A 26,435-nucleotide genomic window follows, 5' to 3' on the forward strand; every position below is an offset into this window, starting at 1 on the left:
GCCGGAGCTCCCACTGAATTTAGCTGTTACTAAAACTTTGCATTTCTGAAAATCAGGCCTCAAAAGTCACAAAGTCAGATACCCAGAAAATGAGGAACACAAAGTAATTCACAGTCTGTGAAAAATTCAGTTTAAGTGATTTGCCTGACATGATAGAGGAACTTTATGGCAAAAGTAAAATGAGTGCCTTGGGAGCATTTGACAGCCTTAGTGATGACCATACTTTCCTTGCCTGCAATCTCAGGGCTTAACATTATACATTTTCCAATGTCAGCAATAACAAACGCAGTGATTGATTTCAAGCTCTAGGATTTAGCATCACAAATTTGCATTCAGGTGTTACCTCCCAACGTGCATTAAGAAAGAAAATTATGTTTTACTGATGATAATAATTCTCTTCCTCTTCTATCTGAACAATAACTTACAAATCTTCCTTCTTAAAGTATAACCTCTTAAAGAGACTAAAAGTATAAAAAGTAGAAAGGCTCCAGAAAAAAACAGAAACAAACATTGTCACAAAATATGGATTGAATTTGCATGACGTTGTGCTATTTGCAAGCAATTACCCTCTGCCTGTGTCAAAACGGCTCTGGGAGCAGAAAGGACAAGGCATTTGCAGGCAGTTTAACTCATGGTTCGTGAGAAACCGATGGCAGTGGATACATACCTGACCGGTTGTCATGTAAGCAAACCATGAATAAGAGATGCTCCTGAACAGAACTAATGTCCTGGCAACACTTTACACTCACACAGCACTATGTGAAGTGCCAGGACACTGAATTTGAGCATTAGCTCCCTACTCTCACAAGGCAGGAGCTCCAACGCTGCACTCTGATTTACAAAGGGCCTTTTATGTGTGAATGCAAGCTTTTTTTAACATATTGAATATATTTTCAATATATTTTTGAAATCAGAAGCTGTTTTCAGAGATGCACAGACAATCAGGAAGGATAAAATAATAATTTGCACAAACAAATTTAAAAAGTTTTTATTTGCAGCCTTGATATTGTCTCAGTACTGGTTTCTTCAGATGAAATTTTCTGGATTTCCAATGAAAAGAAACTACAGGCCTGATACATACTATTGTGTGATGTCTTATTGGACATTCCTACATAAGAGGAAAGAAGCATGGTTCAGAAATGCTAGGGCAAGCCGAGATCCATCCCAGCTATGCCACCTGACAGACTTACTAGCTTGGGACATCTGGATAATCCAGCTGCATTCATGGCATGTACATGCATGAAAGCTTTCGTCCTTCCAACTTAATATCTTACTAAATGATATTAGTTAATCATTAAAATAGTATTCCTTCATGCTTTTAGTTGCAATGTTGATGTGGGCAGATGAACTGATTCCGTCTGCACCTCCTAGCGTAAACACATAAAAAGCGCACGTAACAGTCACTGAAATGATTAGATCTATCACTTGGACCTCAACCATTAGAAGTGTTAGCAGTAGAAAAATAACATCCTTTGTATGGCTCAAATCTACAACATTTCTTTTCCCAGGGATGGGATGAGGATTGAACTGTACAGAAAAACTATAACATTACACTGTATTTCACATAACCAGTACTCAAATACTGTAGTAAAAACCTACACAGAAAGGTGCAGTGTAAAATTATCACATCTTCTCTTAAAAGTAAAATGACAGTTAAAAACCCAGAACTGCAACCTTTTTTTTTTAAATACTTAAATGTAATATTTTTCATAATTTAGAAAAACTATCAGCAATGTAATTGTGATTGGTTTGGAAATGAATTTAAGAAACTTACCACTTCTAAGGCCATAATACGTTCCTAAAAATAAAGTACAAGATGCCATTAGAAAGTAAAGAATATAAATGCAACGTAAGTCGAACAATGATGAAAAGGATTCATTTTGGGGTTTTGCTGGTCATACGCACGGTATTTTGTAAAAATCTCACTGAATAGGAACTGCTGTACTTAATTGGACCTCTGACCCATTTATCATACTACCTCACTTAGAAATCTGTTCCAAAGAAAAGAAACTCCCCAGAAACAAGGTAAGAAAGAATTTGAAAAAATTTACGCCATGATATATTTTTTCCAAATAGTACCATTAGATTTTCAATATTGTTGATTTTACTCTCATGTATCCCAAAGTTTGATTTCTTTTTTTGATCATCTGTGACTGTAAATCTAGCATGTTTTGGAGTTCATGTCACGTTAGCATCTGATTTACTTTTCTTTGAGGCATTTCCTTAGAAAACTAAAAAGTAAATTCCATATCATTATTCCGTTATCCAGAAATAGCTCTGAAGAATGTTTTATTAATAACAAGATGACGCTAGTCAAAGTCTAATGTCAGACAAAAATAAAATGCAAATAAAATAAACTTCTGTCAGTTTTAATCCAGCACAAAACATAGAGAACCCAGAATTTATAAATTTACTGTATATATTTTAACATTCCGTTTCCATTTAAAAGTATCTTTAAGAAAAACATTAAGCTAGAAAAATCAAGCTCATGTACTCTGGCACTATGTCCTGACTAGGTATGATACTTTAAGTAATCTGAGAAAACACACATTCAAGTGCTTATGTGAGCCCACATTTAGAGTACCTCACCATTAAGACATTACAGGAACTCTTACCTTGCTCAAATATTACCTTTTTGAAAGCATAGGGCAGGATTTTTTTTTTTTTCTTTCCTTTCTGGGTGGATTAGGCTAAGAATCCTTATACTTTTTCCTGTTCTATTCCTCCATAACAGGTAAAAATTATTGTAATAATCTGGATTTATTCCTGCAGCATCCAAAGACAGCTAGACAAGTCTGAACTGACTTCACTATTTTGGAGGCAACAGGTACAACAAAAATTTCTTAGACCAATGGAAGAATTTGGGAGCCAGAAACAGTTCTTGCCATTTGCAAGAATGCAAAAGTATTTTTCTTTAAGACTAGGTGGAAATGAGTTACAAAGACTCTTCTAGAGTTATTACTGTCTTAAAAAATGTTAAAATAATGGTTATGTTTACTAACTGAACAGGTGTACGTATTTGTGTAAAACTAGTATTTACATATTGTGTATTTACATATTTGTGTAAAACCAGTGTCCCTTGGATTACTAAACAGCTAACTTTTATTCATATAATCTTTTGAAGAAAAGACACAGTTCACCCTAGTGAAATGTTTAAAGCTCATTCACTGAATAATGTTTGGGGTGCAAATGATGTTAGTTTTCATCAGTTGCTTACAATAGTTGCACCTTTGATTACAATTCTAAACCATAGGCAGAAAGTGAGACAATATACTGCAGGAAAAATAACTGCATCAAGTGAGGCTGAAAAAAAATAAATAAAATAGCGTCTGGAAAAGACTAATTGGTTTTGAAGATGTACAAAACACCAAGCAAGACTGTTAAGGAAAGTATGTACAAGGAAATATCTAAGGGGAAAACAGGAATGCACACAAACAAGTTTGATGGAAATCTAGCACACTATCAAAATACAACTGTTTAAAAAAAATGCTAACATTTTGCCAGTAGTGGATGCCACTAAACTGGCTGATGTTGGAACTGCATACACAGTGGTTCGAAACTCCCTGTGCATAAACCGATGATAAATAATAAAACAAAAGTACGGAGAGAAAAAAAAAATGCACTCCTCATCACTTTCAGTTGCAGGACCCTTTCAAAGTAGTGAGTTTTAAAAAAAATAGACAAAAATGTAAACTTTTTTTTTTTTCCCCAAACAAAATGGGGCATGATCTTATCCCTAAGAGCTGGGAATCAAAACACTCAGATACATGTCTGAGATTTCCTATAGATTTATTTCACCTATGTTTTAGTTTCTTATCAGTAAAACTAGGATAATACAAAGTTCTAGAATACCTAACTTTGACTTGTCTATTAAGAAATGTTTGCTCAGTGCCCATCACAATGCACGGTAGTTGGGGATTCCAACTACAATGTTGCATAAGCAAAAGTTTACTGAATTTCACTAAATTTTTTTCTCAGAAAAGTTAGTGTATTAAATACTAAAGTCTTTATTCTTTCTTGGAAGCAGCTCCGAGATACAGATTTGAGTATTTCAGTACATCAGAACAAGCTTATGACAAAAAATACTATGTGAAAAACTCAAAAATATTTATTTTGAGATGCTTGTTCCTCCACAAAATTGCAGTGGCTGTTACAAACACTCATATTTATTTAAAGATTCTGCAACAAAACCCAAACTCATCACTATAAAAAAGATGGTATTTACAGATCTCAAATTTGTGGTGAATAGTGAACAGCACTTCAGACATAAATTTCTTCAGTTAAAAAGGACTACTTCGAAAAAAAAAAAAGTCTTAGAGTGAGTGTATTAGTAGGATGATTCCAATGGTAGACTAAATAGTGTTTTCAAAATGACTCATATATTAACTAAGGCGCATGATCTAGCTGCCAAATTCTAAAAAGTGAATAAACTCTTACAATCTCAGCAGATAATTTTCTGAAGACTAGCATGTAATGTATTAGGAAATTTACCATGGATAATTTATACAATATATTTATATTTTCAAATTAAGATTCTGTATTTTATATTTAATTTTGTAATTTATATTAGCATGTCACTAATTCCAAAGGAAATGAAAATGGCTTACAAATGTTTTCCCAGAGAACTTCCATACAGTTGAATATTGCAATTATCATGCATAGCATATTATTTTCATGAATGCAATCTTTTGTTTCATGGAACAGTTTTCACAGAAAGGAAGGTGAAAACCTTATAATCAGAGCCTTTTTTCTTCCAGAAGTAAGAAAAGAAGTGAGGTTATATTCTTGGAGTGGCTATCAGAGAGAATGTAGAAAGTGATCTAGACTCCTCAGAAGCTAAAAATTGTATTATAATGAGTGCACATGTAGCAACAGAGAGCAAACATCTGTAATGAGAACATAGATACTATCTAGAACATATATAAACTCTCATATAATTATATAAACTCATATATAAATATAAATTTATGTATAACATAGAAACCCTAGTCGAAAGTATGCAACAAGTTGAAAATGAAAAACCAAGAATACAGTCATGTCATCCAAAGCGTCAGCCTCCTAGCTCCCAAAACACCCTGTATCAAAGAACCGCGTATATTACATATAGTTTCCTTCTTGGCACATAATATAAGACAACAGTCAGGTTCACATAGAAAGATGTAGCTATAAAGATCCCCACTGTCTACTTAGCAAAGTATTATTTTGTCTTTGTCATGCTAGTTGCAGTCCAACATATTCCCTGACTAGAGGAACACGTGAAAACTACTAGCCCAGTATTTCCAGGAACAATCTTCATAAAACTGCTTTTTTCTTTCTGTGCTTTGTGGTTTTCAGCTGACAGTATTGCAGAAGCACTAGTTGTACTTCATTCAAATTATTTTTAACAAAAGGTGGTCTTTGTCTCCCCTCAAAAAATGAGCAAACTAAAAGCATAATAAAACATACATCCTTAGCTCTGGGGAATATTCTTGTTACTTGATGCAGAGACATGGCAAAGAACCTCATGGTATCCCCAGTAATCATTTGCCCACAGCAATACACTGATTTCTGACAGAAGATTTTCTCATGTCTCTAGCTTTTCTAAGACTATGGTCAGCGTTCACAGCTCAAGTAACAAGAAATAACTGCTTCAGCCATGATAACCTGACTGCTTTCAATTGTTTGTCCATAGTCTAAAACGTACAATCTTTCTGTCCGCCTGTTTCCTGAATGTCCTTTACACATATGGTCCGTTTAGACTGCAAACAAAATGCATCAAGGATTGACTTACTAGATATAATTCTCTGTATATATAAGATACTTATCAAAACAGGACCCCAGGAATTGTAGACAAAAAAATAACAACAATTAACATGACCTATTGTCTACTGAACCAAGGACTAACTGAGTAGGACCTAATACCAGGGGAATCCTATCCAAAGACTGTAGGCCTTGGGGGCAAAGAGTACTATTTTATTTGCTAGTGGTCCTTAATTTGACAAACAATTACCTTCTAGCAATCTACTTCAATGAAAACATTGATACATTAACCAACTATACACATGCTTTGCTGAACTGGGGCTCAGAAGAAACAAATATTCCATGTCACTTGGTTAACAAAAGGAGAAGAGTGCCAGTTTCAGCTCCAGAAAATGCCATATTTAAAGAAACTCTCACTTTTCTCTTACTTCCTATGCTTTATCTATTGAGCTGCAACAGCTTGGGGATATTCAGTCATGATGACATGAGTTCTTTTTACAACTATTTGCTAGCAAAGTTGTACATAATCAGCCACTGCAAGTTTAGAATACAACATTATAAGAACAGAGGATCCCAGACTGGGAATGTTTTGAAACATATTGACTAGGCTGGACATAATACTATCTAGAAAAGATAATAGAAGTTTTTGCTGAGTACTTCGACCGTGAAAGCATGGGCATCTGAAGGAGTAAAACACTGCTATCAAGCATTTGAATACAAAAAAAGCAGCCAGAGCAGTACAAGTCACACACTTCACCAGAACTGCCAGTTAGGGAAGGGCATAAAGCAATTTGATCAGGAACTTGACAGACCATCAGAAATACAGGCAAGCACATATATGCACACAAGACACTATTATGATGCAGCTTTCAGCAGTATAAAATTAGTCCTCATTCAATCAGAAGTAATATCATTAGAACAATTTGTCAACTATAGAGCTTCACATGAAAGCAGATGCAGAATTGCTTCACATGAAAGGAGATCTTTTTACATTGATGTAACTAGATATGCACCTGTGTAAACTGCTTGCGCAGACAAGCTCTCAGCCTTGTTGAACTTGAGCCGCCAGAAAGCTAGGCCAAGATTTTTGTTTGAACAGGAAACAGCTGGATTGGTATGTTGTGTAACTTTTGGGTCTTGCAACTTGTCTCTTCTTACTGGATCAAACTGTTTCTACACTAACTCTTTGATACCTCTAGTCCTCAAAATGCCTTCTATTTATTATATGAGAAGAGAAGGTTTATCTTCAAACAAACTCCTATGGTCAAAACTCAGGTCAATACATAATTTCATTTTCCTTTAACAGTGTTATCTTCATTAATTCCCTCATAAATGTCCTGGTTCCAGTACACTTATAGAATGCTGCTTCATTGATACACTCTTCATATTGTATCTAAACTTTTTTGTATTCATGTTGGGTAGTGTTTGCTGTAATTTGTTCTTAAAAATTTCTTTTTTTCCTTCTGTAGTCTGAAGAATACATACACTACCCTCCCTAATAACGTCCTGAGCCTCAAAATTTAGACATTCCAGCTTGGTTTTGCTTTCCTAGCCATTTTCATTTCAAAGAAGTATGTTTTCTTTGACTGTAATGCTTAAATACTATTCCAAAGCTGAGCCTAGGGTAAATCTTACTTTCTAAGCACAAATGTAAAGTGCTTAGCACAAGCAGCTTTACTGCTAGATGACATACTATGAAGATTTACTGTATTGTATCAAGTTCTAACATGTATTGACTGGTCCCTTCTTCCTCAGGAAGGTGATTATGGACATTTAATGTTTCAGAGATTTAAAATACTTACTTAAAATCTTTTACTTTCAGTTTTATTCAGAGATACAGAAGAAAGCAACATAGCCCAGAAAATCTAACCCAACCGATGAAGTAGAATATAAAACATTTTTGCAGTTCTGAATGCAATTTGCACTGTCCCTATTCACATACCGTTTCAGTGAAGCCAGCAGTATAACATAACAGAACAACTTCAGTATATAGTGTGACGTAAAAGCAGCATTCTTTTCACTGATGGACTAGATTTATTGACTCATAGGAGAATGCTGACTACTTTAGTCTTCTCTAATGTGCAACTTAATTGGTGGGCAGAAACTCAGCAGTGAGTATTACTACCTATCAGCTCTGTATTTGGCTGCATATATTTCCAAAGCTGAATTTAAGATAGAAGGGAGTTCAGAAAATCATAATGTTGTAATACAATTTAGTAATTTTAAGGTGACAAAAAGTGTATCGAGTTAATTAAATAGAAAATATACCTGGAGAGCTCCCATTTCTTCCTCTCTTCTGAGGGTCTTCTCTAGTAGCTCTGTAAAATGAAAAACGGAACTTGTAAATTCAACTTCCTGTCTCGTGGCCTGACAGAAAAAGTACTATGTAAAACAGTCAGTGAGTTTTTTGTTTTACAGCTTTCACAACATTCCTTTTCAGCTGATTAAGCTAATCGATGAAATGTGTCAGTGATATGATTGTTTCCAAGCATGGGCTGTTGAGGTCACTAAAAAATAGCCACAAGAAGACAGTTTGACTAGGGGGGAAAAAAAGCATTCAAATTCACAGAACACCTTGCCTATGTTTAAATCAATCTTTTGGTGTATTTTTAGAATTGAATGAAAAAAATCAAAGAGATTCACTCTGAAAATTGATTAAAACAGAAGTAGATCATAAAAGCTATGCAATTATATATGAAAAGTTACTCTAGGTTACTTTTTTAACAACCAAGTAACATCCCCTGGGGAAACGAGTGCAGACAATTTTGACTATTATCACAATAATTACCTTCTCTCACTAAAATGGAACAATTTTGATAATGGAAATAGCCAGTTCACTGTAACAAACATATTAGAAAAGTTTTTTATAGTCTTTACACCATAAAATCCTAATATCTTGTATTCATTTGTGTGACAATTATATACATTGGCACATACGTGCACATATGTTACATTTCATGTCAGAAATTAATTTCTGTTTGAGTTCTGTGGGATATGTCATGAGTTGCTTTTCTATTTTATTTCATTCACATATTTTTATGATTAAAATTATGTTTTTGATCAATTACATCATATTTAGAATTCTGGGAAACCTTAAAGTTATAACCTCATGGAAAGCAGGAAAAACAAAAAACATGCTGCAGGCTTATTACTATTTTAATTATCAGAAGTTCACTTATGAGTTTTGCATGAGAAGAGCACTGCTTTAACTAAGCCAGAGACTGACTTTGAATCAAGATATGCTCCAGTTTGCTAGCAATCAGGAGAGTTATGAGATTATGAAATTGCCTTGACAATGTCATAGGACTGAATTCTGACTGTTAATTCCCTAAGCGTCCAAGTACAGAACAGCTAACTGAAAGTACCTGTGTATACTTCCTTAAGAAATAAAGATTACTGATAAATTCATAGTTCAGTTATTAAAAGATTAGCTTCAATGATTTACAATAGAAACCACTTAAAATATTCTACTGACATGAATTTGTCTTCTTTCTTTTATTTCTCTAATCTTTTACTTTCTCCTTTCTCTCATTATGAAGCATCCTTGTGAGTACCCTAACCTGTTACCTCTTTTCTCATAGTTCATGATCCATTTCTGACTGCATGCAGATTATTTGAGACTTATTTTCAGGCACCAGTCCTTTAAAAGTGACGTAGGTAACGTATACAAAATTTTAGTTATTTCTTTCACAATCAGAGAGATTGATTTGCTGTTCTTTCTTCCTAGCTTCTATGCAGTTTTTTCAAAACCTTTCTTAAAATTAATAAAATGACTGTTTCTTCACTTTCTTTTGGCACATTCATGTTTTTCTGGATTATTCTTTGGTATGCTTTCCAGTACAGTGACTCAACTGCCATATAAATTACTGTAGTTAAATATGCTGCCATCAACATTAGTTAGTGTGAGAATTTGGGTTTGGAAAGTGACTGCCCTGTATGTTTTCTTTGGGTATATTCCAGTATTGTAACTGAGTTGGTAAAAATTTGTATTGTAATACGAGCTTTTAAAAAAAATGAGGAGGGAGGAATAAGTCTCTGAGAAAGGGATGGGAAATGAAAGATTCTTCCCCAAGTTCCATCTGATCGAAAAAAGATTCTTATACTTCACTTTGCTTTATTTTCATTCTAATGCAATATCTGAGATTCTGTTGTACAGACATGACTGTTCTAAGTGAAAAGGATGTTACTACAAGGTTCTTTTCAAAGGCCTTTTATAAAGGTAAGGTAAGTCGAGCTAATTTCTGCTAACAGTCTCTACATTTGAAAGTTCTGCATCTGAAATTAGGGCTATCTAGAATCCATTTACTTTATTGTACCACTGCCTAAGTTGGCTGTCCTGCAGGATGCTTCATAAAACTCTGTCCCCAGAAAGGCAGGCAGGTATTGAAATGGTGTTATTTAATTGACAATATATACCTACTTTACAGAGTTGCCCTTTATGACCATATATTTAAGAACCAAGTTCTGCATTTAAACTGATGATTCCATTTAGCACTCCATCTAAAATAATAGCATGTTTTCCCCCAAGCTAAAGCAAAAACCAAAAAAATTTAAAGAAATACGTATTAAACAGCAGTACAAAAAGCCCCATAAAAAGACAGCATATTGTATCATTCTTTTAAACACTGCTATTTATGACAGAATATCTTTGTTTACTTGACCTGAAAAGTTCTGTTGATTTGTTTTATAATTTGTAAAACACTTCCCATATTTAAGTTCTTCTGCAAACATGTTTTATATATTCAGTGCCAGAAAATAATGTTATAATAAATTTAAGATAGAGAACGCATTGAAATTTAGGTTTTATGCTACACAAGTATATGGCAAACTCTTGAGAAATCACTTAATTAGACACTCTGATCATTTTATCTTTACATTTGCTTTGATCAAAAACTGCAGTAATATTTATTTCAAGTCTTTCCTATCATTCTCACTTCAAATACACATCCCATGGTTTGCAATCATCTTTTGGATATGTTTCCCACAAAGCTGCTGAAAAGATACTGCAGCATTCCTGTAGATGCACAAGGCAGCCAAGCAGGTTTCCATCAAGTCTGAAGGAATTTTCAAGCAGCTGAATAAACCAGTTTCTCTCAGCTAGAAATTACTTATCTTGCACATGCCTACACAGCAAAGTTTAATCACGTATTATACCACTTACAAATTTTTCCCTTCACGCAATGAATCTGACATGAAGGCCCTATTTTTGGGGGTGAATTAAGCTGTTTCTAACTGAACCAGTTTAAGCAACATGTTTCAGAATAGATATCTTCATGGCTGGCAGAGACAGAACAACTGCAATTTCACCCTGTACCTGTGTTAGTGTGATTCTGGTGAATGGCCTCACAGTACCGTGACAACAGTCATGGTCCAGAAACACTCAATACTAAAAGATCTTTCAGTGAGGCTGGACCTTTGTACAATCAGACCAGACACCACAAATCACCCTGGCACTAAAACAACTGAGATGTAAAACAGTACCGGGACTTGCTTCAAACTGCTTTAATTGAAACAGTACTTGCCATGCATGTAAGCCATTAAAGGAATTTCTACATAAACACGTTATTATCTTAAAAGAGCTCTAGAGAAATATGTATTTCTTAGAACCTTAATTTTTGCTAGTGTAGAACAAGGCCCATAAATTATGAGCATTTCAGAATGTGTTTATGTAATCCCAAGCAAGATTTAAAAAAAATAAATAAATCTCTGAAGTCAAAGGTGATACTGTTTGACTTGAATACAATATACAGTACCTTTAAGATACCGAATATTTCTATCCTGCTAGTTTCATCCCCACCACATTCATAGGTTTAGTGAATGAAGATAAAGCAGGGAGAATTTTTTGGAATTGTATTCAGATGGTTAATAGTTTTCATTTAATAGTTTTCATGGCCAAACTCAATGGTCAGTGCATTTTTTTTATTTGCTGCTTCTGCTAAACATACAAAGTCTCAAGTGATTTTTAATACTGATTGGAGCTTTCCAGTCCATTACCAAACTAATGTTTTATTAACATTGAGCACATTCCACTATCTTTAAAGATTATAATTCAGTTACCACCACTGCAATCAATGCAGTGCTCATCACCACCAAGACTGAAACAGCTGTTCGTCTATATCTAAATCAATAGTTTTCTCATCCACCCATAAAAAGACCTCCAAACTCAAAGAAATATAGTTTAAAAAAAGGGATTCCCTTTTGCCATATTCTTTGCCTTTATAAAGCCTACAGTAGCTAATTGCTAGAATTTAGTAACATAGTCAATATTTCAAAAGAATACACCTTATACAAAACTTTGAAGTTTTTTTTAAGGAATTCATTCTTTTGATACCTTTTAGGTATACAGTTTTATTTTTGCTGTGGAACTTCAAAGCAGATTCTTAAACCTACAGTGGTACGTTCCTTTGCATTAACCTAAAGCAGCACCCACAATCATACCAGAGAATAGAAAAAAGGTATCTGAAGCTAAGAGAGAAGGAAACAATTCACTGTTCAGATTCCCTAAGAGATTTATTGCTATGCAGGAAACAGAACATACTGTGTTTTCTTTCTGTTCCCTGAGGCTTAGTGTCGTGGTTTAACCCCAGCCGGCAACTGAGCACACTTAGGCAGGTTTGATATTTTGTAGCACACCTTTTAAATATTTGCATCTCCAGTGCTGACCTGGTCTGTATTTCCTTATTTGCAAAGAAGTTAATCACTTTGGGGAAAAGAAAAGGATAACATATAGAAGGGAAATGTAATCATTTGGAGGGTGTGAGGGACCACAGAGAAGTGCAACTTAAGATTCTTGGATAATTTTCTATTCCAGTCATACTTGTGCTCATTATTTTTTTGAGACTTTTAGGAATTAGTGGTATCTTACTGGGTCAGGCCTAAAAATCACGCAGCCTACATCCCACTTCAGACAGTAAGCATGAGTGGATATTAAGACAAGAGGATAAAAAAAAGGTAACATTATTTACTCTAATGGCAGCTTCCAGCGATGAGGAGCTGAGAGAATTCCTAAGAAAAAGGACTGCATCCGGACCATCCACAATCTATCTGACCTCCATGAACTTGACTATTTCTTCATTGAACCTATTTGTTATTTTGGATGCCAGAACATTTTGTAACAATGAGTTCCTACAATTGAAGCACACACTGTGTAAAAAAAAAATGCTTCCTTTTGTTTTAAACATGATGTCTGGACTGTCGAAGACTTCTTTACATGTTGTCGTGGTTTAACCCCAGCCAGCAACTAAGCACCACGTACCGGCTCACTCGCTCCTCCCCGCCACCCCAGTGGGATGGGGAGGAGAATTGAAAACAAGTAAAACTCGTGAGTTGAGATAACAACAGTTTAATAATTGAAATTAAAAAAAAATTTAAAATATAATAATAATAGTAATGAAAAGGAAGATAACAAAAAGAGAATGAAATATAACCCAAGAAAGACAACTGATGCACAATGCAATTGCTCATCACCCGCTGACCGATGCTCAGCCAGTCCCTCAGCAGCGATCTGCCCCTCCCGGCCTACTCGCCCCAGTTTATATACTGGGCATGACATCATATGGTATGAAATATTCCTTTGGCCAGTTTGGGTCAGCTGTCCTGGCTGTGTCCCCTCCCAACTTCTTGTGCCTCTCCAGCCTTCTTGCTGGCTGGGCACGAGAAGCTGAAAAATCCTTGACTTAGTAGAAACACTACTTAGCAACAACTGAAAACATCAGTGTGTTATCAACATTATTCTCCTACTAAATCCAAACCACACTGTTATACCAGCTACTAGGAAGAAAATCAACTCTATCTCAGCCAAAACCAGGACACGTATAAATCTTGCTTCTAATTTACTTCCTTCAATAATTCTTCCTTATGTTTCACATCGTTATTTCTCTTTTATTATTTCCTTTTCACTTTGATTCGTATTTGATGTAGATACTCAAAAGTGAACTGTCTCCCTCACTTCATCTAGAAAACCTCTTCCAACTTTTCATTTGCCCCAAGAAGCTGTCCTAAATTTTTCTCATCAGTTCTATAACCCCTCTGTATCTACCATTACCTGAACTATTACAGCGTCTACCTTACACTGAATTCAAAAGTACAAGAGTGGATACATATATTTCATACACACAGTTTAAGTATACAAGATACTATGCCGAGTTGCTATAAACCCTTCTACAGTCCAAATATGCTTGCATTGAAATAGTTTGTTTGAATACAAGATTAAATACATTCAGAAAACTATACTACAAGATTACCAAACAAAAAATTATAGGTTCCAATGTGCTCTTTTTAAGAGGCCTTTATCAAAAGAATGAGAATTTTTTTTTCTAATGCTTGTGTAAGACTTTTTAGTTCTATTCCTGGCTCTGCCACTCATGTTAGCATCTTCCTGGGAAATTTTCTGTGCTTCATTTAAAAATGGCTAAAGAAAATATTTCCCTGTCTTCACAGAGCTGATGTGAGGCTTAAAGTAATGTGCACTGAAATCCACGCAAAAGATATTCTTATGAATGCAAAAGGTGGTAACAGCACAAAATTTCATTATGTCTTAGCAATTGCCTAATTTATTAGCTGAGAGATGTTAAACTATGTCTACCATATTTATTTTGGACCATATTGATTTTCAATTGAAAGGAGGAGTAAGAGGGAGGGTTGTGAATATATACATAGTTAACATATCTTGAAGAACAGCTGTAAGTAATCAATCTGTTGTTTTTCTTTGAATGACTCTTGTGTACCAGCAGACATGCTGTAGAGGATTCCAAACAGCTCCTCAGGGACCTTAGGGTTTCTAGTTAAATAATGACTGAAGAACAACTTCCCAAAGGAAGCATCACTTCCTAGCTGCTTTAGTAAGTTCCAGTAAGTTTCAGTAAGAAACACTTAGTGACACAGAAATATCAGAAGGCTAACCTTGAAGTGATAAAATAAAAACATTGTCTTATTCTGAATCAAAGATGTTTCCATTATGAAAATGTCATCAAGGCACAGAATAATGGTCTTCTACCTCAGGGGGGTTGCACTCCCAAAGGTGTGTATATTTATTAACAATATGTATGTGTATTTATTACATGTGTATTTATTATAAATAAATAAATATACATATCTTAGGGGTGCGTGCTCAAAAAAAAATTACTGATGGGGTATGTGATCAAAAAAGTTTGGAAACTGGTGCTTTATATTAAGAACCACAGAACAATCTCACTTCTGGAGTGAGCAGACTATGGCTGACAGTCAGCATTCTGAATCTGAATTTTTTCAATACAGGCATTCAATTTTCTTAAATCTGAAATGTTTTCTTGGCCTCTGTTACTTCAAAATTCTTTCTACTGTCAAGCTACATACTTCATGGCACATGAATCGAGAGAAAAAAACAAAGTTCAAGTAAAAGCAAAGTCTAATGAGAAGGATGTCTATAAGAAGAGAAACAGGGTGGGAAGAATGAGGAAGAGGAGAAAGGGCTAGCTGAATTTACAGTAGAGGGACAGAACAAGTATGTGTGGCATATTATTCAACGAGAGGCTCTCCTAGGAGCAGTGGATCATATCTAGAGACCTTACTGTGGCTCTTAAGTCATTAGTGATGCGTACGAACTAATCTTTATGAGGAGTGCTAAACACATCTTTGTATCTGGAAAAGAAACTGTCTGTATGGCAATGCAAATCTTTATGGAGATTTGTCATCTAGAGCTATGAACGTCTTCTCTAAACAGCTACCACTATTATAAATTCAGAGGTGGTACGGCAGGTATTGTTTGTTCTCTGAAGTAGTATCCAAGTAAGCTGAGTTCCAGCCAGAATAGAATCAAGGGTCTCCTCTAGAATCTAGAGAGACGGTATGTCAAAAATCAGCACAGCTGGGACAGCAGCATATAGCTATTAACTCACAGAAGCACTGAGAAATTGGTGAGCCACAACTGCAGAGCTATAGAAAACCTTCTGTTTGCAAAATGTTATTTGCTCAACTCTTCACTACAGAGATGTAAAAGCATATAAAGTCAGACCACCTGTATTTCAGTTTTTGGCAGCCTCATTAATCAACTAACTTGTTTTGATCCTAAGCAGCCACTTTTCCTCGGCAGGAAGTATTAAATCTCCTATGTGAGAGAGTGTCCTTGCAGTATGGACTTTAATCTGCTTCATCTGCTGTAGGTGACACCACCATAGCTTTTCTTATTTGAAGCCTTTACTAAACCATGATTCTACTAACAGAGAAAATCACTATGGGCTAAAGTTCTCTTTATGCCTCTATTTAATGATTTCTTAAAATTTTATTTTAACATATATATTTCACAATAAATTAATAATTTAAACAGAAAGAAGAACTTTCTTGTCTGAAAACAAGAACTACAGATGCCAAGAATGGTACAATGAAAAAAAAACTGAACAAAAACATGGAAAATTGATCCAGTAAAGCAAAAGTTTATCTGAAAGGCATGGCTTCTGCCATGAAAATTAAAAGACACACCAGATGCCACAAATGCAGTTGCCAAAATTTAATTTTTTTCAATTATTTTTAATGAATATCTCTGTTGGCTGTTTTGAAAACAGTTTGGAGTTTCAGGATGCTGTCATTTCCTGATTACAAATTAAATATCTACTTATAAAAACTACATCCATAAATCTGCAGTAACCAGAAAGTTGCTGCGAAGATTAAAAACAAGTCATACAGTCATTGGCTGAATTTATCCTCAAATCAATTATTTAAACAATACAAAAAACCCCCTAATAATTGCGAACCACTCTCATCTTGTAACATTCTTTATGTCCTGTGTAAAATTATATCTGTCAACAGTCATCATAGCAATCTCAAAAGATGCCAGTGATTAAACAAACGAGAAGGCTAAAGTGTCCATATCACATTTTTTTCCATTTAGCATGCTCAAGTTAAGGATGAAAAACTGATAGAATATAGCAGGAAAAATCAGCATTGTTACTGCCTATGCCCTCCTCTTATGTGAGCTAAGGAACATTGTCCTGTAACTGCACTTCAACGCTTCCAATCAACACAAAATCCAAACCTCAAACAACTGTGAAATTCTGCTAGTCATTGTAGCTTCTGGGCTACGTCTTCCACTCGCAGGTAAAAAGACAAGAATTTTTTTAAGTGCAAGATGAACCTTCTTCATGGCAAACAAAATTCTTAGTACCACTAAATGTAGTAATTAAAATATTATTTGAGCTTCAGTACCAGAGAAAGGAGTTTCAAACTTCATCTTGCTTATTATCAAAGATACATATCCCAAAGAGAACTCGTTAACACACATACACTTGATATTTGAAAAGAAACACTTGATTTGGAGTATGTTGCAATGCTTTTCTTTTGGCTACTATTTACTGAAGTATCTATCAAAACATAAAGACTCCAACTCTTCTTTTATACTATCCCTAGATTGGCATGGCTTGACTACAATCACAGAAGTCTCTCTTCAGTTATAACTATGCAGAGTTTCTTATAAGGAAAAAATAAGATTAAAACCCCTAAAAATAAAGATAATTGAGGAGATCATTGAGATCCACTGAATTTAGAATTTATGTTGATGCTCAAGAAACTCAAAGAAAACACAATCACAATGAAAATGTTGATGTGAATGGGAAACAAGCTGCTTCATTGGCTTTTTCCAACCACCTACTCAGTTGCAGTTAGTGACTGAAATACACAAATAAGTCATTGGCTGGAGTAATTGAACAACAGGCCAAATAGAACACACTGCGCTAAAAGAGAGACCTTTAACAGTGGTCGACCAGGTTTACTGTATAGAAGAGAAGAACAGTAACTTGCAACAGTAACCAGCAGTTACTGGTCATTTTGGGTTCTGTGGCTTTTTCAACTTTTTTTAAAGATAATATTTTTTGGGTCAGCACACATTTGCTTCAGCTAAGTCTGATCTCACTCATGATTTCTGTCCCTGCAAAGGTTTAAAAAGGATATTTTCATTGTTTCAAAAGTGTGCTAGCTGAAGATGCTGTAAATCCAGTTAGTAAATAGTTGTTAGAAACCATATTGGCATCATCTCTGAAATAGTCTGATAAGTAACTGCTTTTTCTTCTACAAGTTTGCATGAATGTGAATTTGACAGTATGTGAGAAGCAGAAGCTCCTCTAGATGAAAAATATCAGTCAAGATAAACGACAGCACTTCAAAGAAAGTCCAGATCTTATACTTGGGTTTGGTACTATCTTGAAGAGCATCAGTCACAATGATTTCAAGCTTCTCTTTGGGTAGGTGTAGCCACTCTTTTTTTAAATAGATTTAATCACAGTTTGTACAGAATTCTATCATCTGTGACAGGGTAAATACGATCTTCCATACACCACATAAAGATCCGGACCAGGGGATGTGAATAAACATATGTTAAGTTTTTGCCTTTCCATTCAGCAACCTGCTGTTGACCTGTAAATCACTCAATTGTAAGTAAGCACAGATACCATTTCCTTGCTGAATTGCCACTAAGCATTTTGTGAAGATTATCAATGCTTCTAAGGCCTTAAATGCCAGTGTTTCAATAATGACTTGATTCTGCTATGAGACACAACTGTTATCATATATACAGGTGTCGATTACTCATGCAGCAGTAACATTGCCAACTAGTGTGGGAATGCAGGCAAAAATGTTCCTATTATAAATAAATCTTGAGAACAGATTTTTTTTTTTTTTAGAAAGTCTAACCTACAATGCTAGTGAATAAACATTTCAAATTTTACAAGAAGCTGAGAAGCCAGCAAACGTTTACCCTAACAGTCTAATAGTACATTTATACTACAGTGAAGTTCTTTACTTAAAGGAGTTAGCTTTAAATAAGCTAGTTTGGGTACTAATGACTGTGTAATTACTCCTACTTCATGTCCCACAGAAGCTAGTGCAACCCCAGCTGAAATGGTGCTAGTACTAAGTGCTCCAGTTCCACCAGATGTGGTCAGATCACATCATAGATTGCATTTGCAGATTGCATTTGCTAAAAGGCATGGCAGTCTCTTTGGTCCCTGCCTCTGGTTTGTGCATTGCTCTTGCTTACTTCATCCTGGCAAAAATGTTGGACCTGGACCTCCACAAGGGTCAATTTAGTTCATCACAATGAGAACAGAGTATACTGGCAAAAACCACAGATAGTCCTATGTGGCTAATAGCGAGTAAAATATAGTTATAGAAGGGTCCAGCGAGGAGCAGACATGAAACAAGGAAGGAGCAAGTAGCACAGATGGGAGTGAGAGAAATAAAAGCAAGAATTTAGCCTTTTGTCTGCAGTGACATTAAATGGCTCCATTGAATGGGAAACTGCATTCTGACCTACTAACTCGTGATTATTTTGGACTTGTGTGAGCTGTAATCACACCTCTGTCTGTAGCACAGATCTACCCAAGCTAACTAACCAATGGCTTTTTCTCCCATAGTTCTGATTAGAAACCCTATTAAATAACCTCGGGGGGGGGGGGGGGGGAGATCAGCATTATATAAAACAAAATATAGTAAGAAATGTTCTTAAAATGAAGTCTTCAGAATAGTTGGCATTTTAAACAGAAAACACAGTTGAACATTCTGTTTTGTCACTGCCTACAATATATAATTGTTACAATTCTCTTCTGAATGGAGAAACATTTCCTTTCTGATGATGAATAAATCTTCCAGGAGTACACAGAAAGACATTGAAACTTAATTTGTTTTCATTCACCAAGTGCAAGCTTGAAAAGATAATTTGTCATTTCTTGTTTTAGAAAATTATGTTGATATGTTTATGGGCATAGTGGCTACATAAAAAATTATGGTATGGCACATATAAATGACAAAACAGGAAACTGAATGTCACTTTCTTCAGCGCGTTCTCTGTCTTAATATCCTAGGCTTTTCTTTTTTTGATGTTTATCATCCCAACCATATTTATGCATTTCAGCAAATTTCCTTTTGGCTACATCTGAAAGGCAGCTGCATATCTTAATGCAAAAATACACAGGACTGATCTTGGACCTAAGAGCTAAGGAAGGGTCAAAGATTAAGGGTATCAAGTTTTTTGAAGCAACTAGTACAATTCATTTGAATTGAAGTAACTGGGCAAACCGAAGGAGGCTGTCAGCTGCAAAACAGAAAGCTTTTCTAGCCAAGGACACTTGTTACTTGAGTAATTCTTTGGAGCTTAGAAGTGTATTTCCTAATTGGGCTGTTTGAAGAACAGAGCTAAACAATCCATTTGCAACGTCCACAGCAAAGGACGGCAGATAACACAGGAAGCTGAAAGATACTGGTCCTGAAATTACGTTTCCCTACCAATCTCAGAAAAAAGGGATCTTTTAGCAGCTTGGGCATTTTAATAAACTGTCAGAACAGTAAAGCACACAAAAAAGTTATAGCTCTGTGGGATTCAGTCCTTGATAAATCCTATAAGCAAGCTTTTAATTCTACTAGGTGGCCCTATGTATCACTAAGACCCAAACATCTTCCAAGAAAACATTTACTTCAACCAATCATACACACACACAGAGGTCAGTGTGTCTCGTTGCAAAACACGGAACGTCCCCAAATTTACAGAAGTTCCTTCTTTGTAATTAGACAGGTATTAGAAACCACAATATAATGCGACTAGCAGTTATATAACACCCCATCTCCCCACACGTGCTATAGAGGAAGATGCAAGAACCTGTAAGCTGGCAATTATGAAGAAAGCCATAATAGTAACTCTTATTCCTAATTTTCTCAGCTGTAGTTAGGCTTTGAGTTTCTTCCTTGATGGGACAATCCTGTTGTTGCACTGTCCCATGGTAACTGACGATACACAAATGAGACTTACCAACTCAGCTGGTAAATATTTTAACTTTCAGTGACTGGCAACATTTCACTTAATATCTAAAACCCTATTTTTAAAATTCTAATATCTAAATGCAGTAACTTATTATTTCCTCCATGTAGCCATGTGCAAAAATCTACAGTATAACAATTCTAGTGAATTTTTCCAGAGAAAAACATTTAATACATAGATTTGAGGAAAAAAATCTATACTTTAAAAGAGAAAAGAATATTAAGAGGAGAATGACATTAAACATTTAAGTTAGCCATTGCTTCTTATGCACAAGGGATATAAACATAAATTGAATTTTTTTTTTCCCAATTTAACAAACTGAATAGGAACACCAGAGCTTTGGTTTTCTCTTGTGCAGTGGAGTATATGCCATTTTCAACTAACACTTGGCTTTTTATTTCTGATCAATCTAACTCCTAGAGACTGATCACAACAAAACCAAATTTACACTGCTGTTTTCACTGAGTAAAAAGGTAAGAGGACATTAGTCTCAGAATGGAGATTACATGGAGAAATGAATATCCAGTACGAGCAGTATAATAAATGTATTATAAAATTTCATTTGTTACACACAGACATTGTAAATCTTATTACAAGGTTGACAAGAGCTGCAAATGAGTTATGTTTATTATAGAATTGCTTATCCCATTCTCCCAATACCACATAATTCCTACAGGTAGAGACATTCAATTAACATTTAGCAAAGCAGTGGCAAAATTACTCTGTCAGAATCCCACAAAAACGCCACCGTAAATGGGAGAACACATTGTATATCCTACACACCTAATTCTTGTACCTATTTACATCATAGTTGCATGTCTGTTTAGTCTCAACAAAATTCTAGGAACGAACTGAAGTTTGCAAAGCTGATAAAATGTTTGATATGATTTTTATCGTAAACGCCTCTTGTAGCACACTTTATAAAGTATACTGACAAACAGAAATCTAGAAAGTGCTTTTAATAGCTGGGGCATCATCTGCTAGGTTAGGAATGAATTCTCAACAGTGTCAGGAATGGAGAGGTACCAAGCAGACAGTAAACGTGCTTCACTGGATATGCCCCTGAAGGGTTTAACTGTTATGAGACATAGGTTAAAATGTGTATTGATCTGCTCCTGCCTCTTGAGAACTCTCTACAGAAAACTAGTCTCTCAGAACGTATGCTTAGTGTTGAAAATGCATACTATTTATGTAAGATTTTTATATCCTTTAGCAATCTTAATAAATGGCTAAATTTCTCTTCTCTTGTGGTTTTTATGTTGCATAAGACAAAACACAATGACAGCAAATTAAAGCTCCTGAGCCTAAAAGTAAAGCCCTAGCTCTAAAATAATGTTTTGCATTGTGAAAATATGGTTCTAAACTTTTTTCAGAAAACAAGAAAATAACCAAAATGAAAAGTTGGTTTTGCTTTTCAGAAACTGTTTTATGCCTCTTACCTAAAAGTTAGTATCCTTTTCTGTGGATTTTATAATTTTTTCCCCTTTGTCTAGTATTATTTCACTTTGTTGCAACATTACATTTTTGCTGCCAGTATATTTATTTCAAAAGGTCTTTTAGTCAACATAAGGACCAGATATATTTTTCTGTATGACAATTCTACAGAATTAACAATGAAAATAAAATACAAATCATAGACAACTCTCAGTTTCAAAATAATCTTTAAAATTAATCATGCTAGGTTTCTCTGACTATATCAAGCTTTCTGACAGCATCTTTTCCAGCCCTATTCTTTACACATAGTATAATGTCACAGTACAACACACAACTGTGCTTCTCCTATACACATTTGATCCTCAAAGTTCACTTCTCCCAAAGGCCTAACTTTATCAATTATTGAGATTTTTTCCCCATTGAATAAGAACTTCCATTGTATCTTGTAAATGTCTGTCCTGCTGCTGTCTTGATATGTATTTTATATATTAGCAAACTGGTATACTGAGGCTGAAAGACAACAGTATTAGAACTTCTTCTGGAATAAACTCTGTTTCTGTTGGATCTTGTTTGCTCTGCTAAGACAGTGCAAAGTCAGTCTTTAAAACAATTCACTTAATTCAAGAAAACAGAGTTGTCACTTACAGGCCCCAGATTAAGAGCAAGGCTCAGGAAAAAGAATAACGTCAGATGTGCAACTTGCAGCCAGTCTACACATGCACTACATCAGAAGAGAACAGAACATACACAATGAAGTTTAAGGTACAAGAGATCTGACAATGCTTTGTCTTGACCTGGAGACATAAAATTTTGCAGTCATATTGGTGATTCAGATGGAGGAAGAAGCTACACAGCTTCTGATGACCACACGCTCCTTATACAGCTCTGTAAAAATGCCCTGATTACAGCTGATACCTATATCAGTGAACTGACACTATGATTACCGACATTTCTTCCAAACCCAGATGCAGCATGCAGGAGTAGTTCCTGGACCTGTCCAATACTGTAATGGTACTACTCATGTAAGTTAGATTATTACAAGCTAGCAAATCATCATCCACTTGCAGTATTTAATTCCTAATCAACAAAATGAGAAATTAATTTCAAAAAAATATACGAGATGAATAGCAACAAATAAAACACTCAAAGTAAATCATACTTATTCTGTAGAGTACCATTTAAGGAAATAAGAAATTCTAACTTTTTGAACTAAAAATATTTTACATTAACTCCCATTCTTATGATAATAACAGGTTAGCACATGAAAAATGCATAATCGTATAGCTGAATGACCGGTATAGTCATACCATTGATTCTCCATCACAGTAAGGATGAAAATTTTCATCATTTAGTAGTAATAATACTGTTTTTATTGTAAATAATCCTTTAGAAATCAAAATTTCCTTCCATATAAGAAGCATAATCTGTTGATTACAGCAAGAATGCAAAAGAATTCTTTTTATTTAATTAAGCTATTTTAGAAATCAGAATCTGAAGTGTTTTAAGACAAGATCAAAACAGGAGTTCCAGTTGCAGTGTACGGTAAACACATTAGATTTTAAAATACAGTCATTTTTAAAACAGGCAAAAAAGAAATCTTAGGAGGCTTCCAGTTTTTAATTCCCCTCACAATGAAGTCTTCCACAATGTCAGAAGTCAGCCTGGAGATGTTACGCTATATGCATACTGTATATAAAATACATGTATCAGTAAGGATAGAATTTTTTGATCTTTTCAAATTTGAAATATTTTTGCAATAAGTTAGAAATATTCCAACCTTAAAGGTCAGATCGTATTCCTACTCTGTTGCTTGTTTCCTAGCAGCATGTGTTTCACTGTAATACATGAAAAGTCCATGGTACAACGTCATTAAACCAGTCTGTGTACATAAGTCTTATTGTACAAGAATGAAGTATTAATATTTTTCTAGCTTTTAAGAAGAATGACCATGTATATAGTAGAATACTTACATTCTACTCTTACTTAAGAAGCCACTTTAATAATAAAACATAGCCCAGCATACTTATAAACTCTTTAATACACTTGAACAGCATAAGCTCAACAGCCTTGGAAAAGGAAGTCCCTTCTTCCTTGAAAACAAGGATGACATGAAGCTATGTGTTGTCGTTTAACCCCAGCCAGCAACTAAGCACCACGCAGCCACTTCTCCCTCCCCTCCCAGTGGGATGGGGAGGGGGAAAAAAAAAAAAAAAAAAAAAAAAGAAAAGGTAAAACTCATGGGTTGAGATAAGAACAGTTTAATAAATAAAGTAAAATAAAATATACTACTAACTAATAATAATAATATTATAATAATAGTAATGAAAAGGAATATAAAAAAAGAGAGAAATAAAACCCAAGAAAAGACAAGTGATGCACAATGCAATTGCTCACCACCCGCCGACTGATGCCTCAGCAGTGATCCGCCCCTCCCGGCCAACTCCCCCTGTTTATATACTGAGCATGATGTTCCATGGTATGGAATATCCCTCTGGCTAGCTCGGGTCAGCTGTCCTAGCTGTACTCCCTCCTAGCTTCTTGCACACCTGCTTGCTGGCAGAGCATGGGAAACCGAAAAATTCTTGACTTAGGATAAGCGCTACTTTGCAACAACTAAAACATCAGCACGTTATCAACATTATTCTCACACTAAATCCAAAACACAGCACTGCATCAGCTATTAAGAAGAAAATTAACTCTATCTCAGCTGAAACCAGGACACTATGCAAACTTCCTCCAAGTTCCATCACACATCTCATACCTTGACAGAAGCAAGGCATCTAAAAACCTAAGTTCTCTGTCAATTTAAATATGCTCCTGGTAAAAATAGCAATTTGTAATATTCATTAAGAACTTGATAGGGAAACTGTGGATCACCAAACAGCTCTAAGATCATGACAGAACCCACTTCCTTCCTCAGCCTGATCTGGGCATGTATTCAAGGACTTGCAAGGCAAAAGACTTTCTTAGCCTCTGGCAGTTTGAGTTATATAGACTTTTTACCATTTCTCCTCTTCATAAATTGTAAAACGGTGATAATTATAAAAAAAAAGCTTCTTTCTTTAGAGTAATGAGATTATCTTTTGAAGGAAATTTTCTTTTTTCCTACTTATCTCAAAATATATCCCCAATCTCTTCTCTTAATTAACTAATACTATTGCTATTCCCAGTATACCTCTCCTTGGATTCTACATATGCATTTGCTAATGTACCCTTAGTTGTGTTCAACAACTCAAAATAGAAGGACAGAGACCTAAATGAAACTGCTGTTTAACAGTTCTTCATGCAATTAAATGCTTGTGTTGATTGACAGCATCAGACTGATATACAAATTCAATAATGGAGTCTATACATTCTGAAGCATTACCTACATTTTTTCCTGTAAACTGAGCGTTAAGCTTGCTTCATTGCTCTGTAAGCAAAAAAAGTAAAGTTAGATTTTTTCCTTCAAAATTGTTTGAATTTTAAAATCACTCTTTTAGATTATTTCTAGTTCCTAACAATCTCTTAACAGAAGAAATTAATACGGAATGAGATTGTAAAGGGGTAATCAAGCCAGACACAAACTCTTTAAATTGATAATCTCACTTTTCAGCATGGATTAAATCTTTACAAATGCCTCAAAAGAAAAATCAACTTAAGAGAAGAAGACAGATGGGTAAAATTCAGAAGACTGATTCTATTCTATTGAATTCTATTCAGACTAAGCAGTACAGTCTTTGGATCTAAAGGTTTCACCTTTATTTGATACTACTTCAGACATCTCACCACTGAGCATTAGCTAAAAATTATAAAGCATACTTTTATTGACAGCATCCTGGGAGTGGAGTATTTGTGGCAGGGTGCTTCCACTCAAGGTCTCTGGAAACCATCGTTGCTTGAGCTAAAAGCCACCACAGTGCCTTCCCCAAGAAGTGAACCAAAATTCAGCTTTTCTGTTATTTGCAAACTATATGGTTAACTGTCCATGATATTGCGTCCTTGGCATTGTGCCACCTCAAGACAGAGATAAGAGAAAAATTCTAAATTCAACCTCCTTGAAAGTCACAGCATTTCTTAATGAGGTAATGGGAGCCAAAATACTGTACTGAAGAATGTGTTTCAAAGGCATAACCACATCAACTGCACAAAAAATGCTACCGCTCTTCATAGCACACATTACTACTGAGGGACAAAAAGTTTCTATTATATTTTTTAAAACAGTAACTTCTTCAGTTTCTGATTCTGAAATTATAAAATAGTATTTTAGCAGTTTTACAATCTTTGCTTTATACTCAAGATTGTGCTAAGTTAATTCTGTCCTTTGAACTCTTCCTTAATAAAAATGTGCTCCATGGATACTAAGCACATTGCATTAGAATAAAATACTCTCATTAGGATCTTCCATTTGATATAGTATCTTGCAAGAAATGGCATACTGTCTGGTCTTTTGACTTTGCAAATGGAAATGTTTTTCCATACATACAACATTCAAACATTCTTTCCA

At 35.0% G+C, this 26,435-nt stretch overlaps 1 protein-coding gene across 1 annotated transcript in view; it reads right to left on the bottom strand.

Annotated features, from left to right (window-relative positions):
- CEP128 (centrosomal protein 128) overlaps positions 1-26,435 on the bottom strand; it is a 134,715-nt gene that overhangs the window by 24,658 nt on the left and 83,622 nt on the right. The window contains exons 19-20 of the mRNA XM_050897610.1: positions 8,008-8,057; positions 1,775-1,798 (exon numbers count right to left, since the gene is read on the bottom strand). Coding sequence (XP_050753567.1) covers positions 1,775-1,798; positions 8,008-8,057 — 74 coding nt within the window. The remainder of the gene's footprint in view (positions 1-1,774; positions 1,799-8,007; positions 8,058-26,435) is intronic.

This window comes from Gymnogyps californianus, chromosome 5 (genome assembly GCF_018139145.2).
Source record: "Gymnogyps californianus isolate 813 chromosome 5, ASM1813914v2, whole genome shotgun sequence".
NCBI classification, from domain to species: domain Eukaryota; kingdom Metazoa; phylum Chordata; class Aves; order Accipitriformes; family Cathartidae; genus Gymnogyps; species Gymnogyps californianus.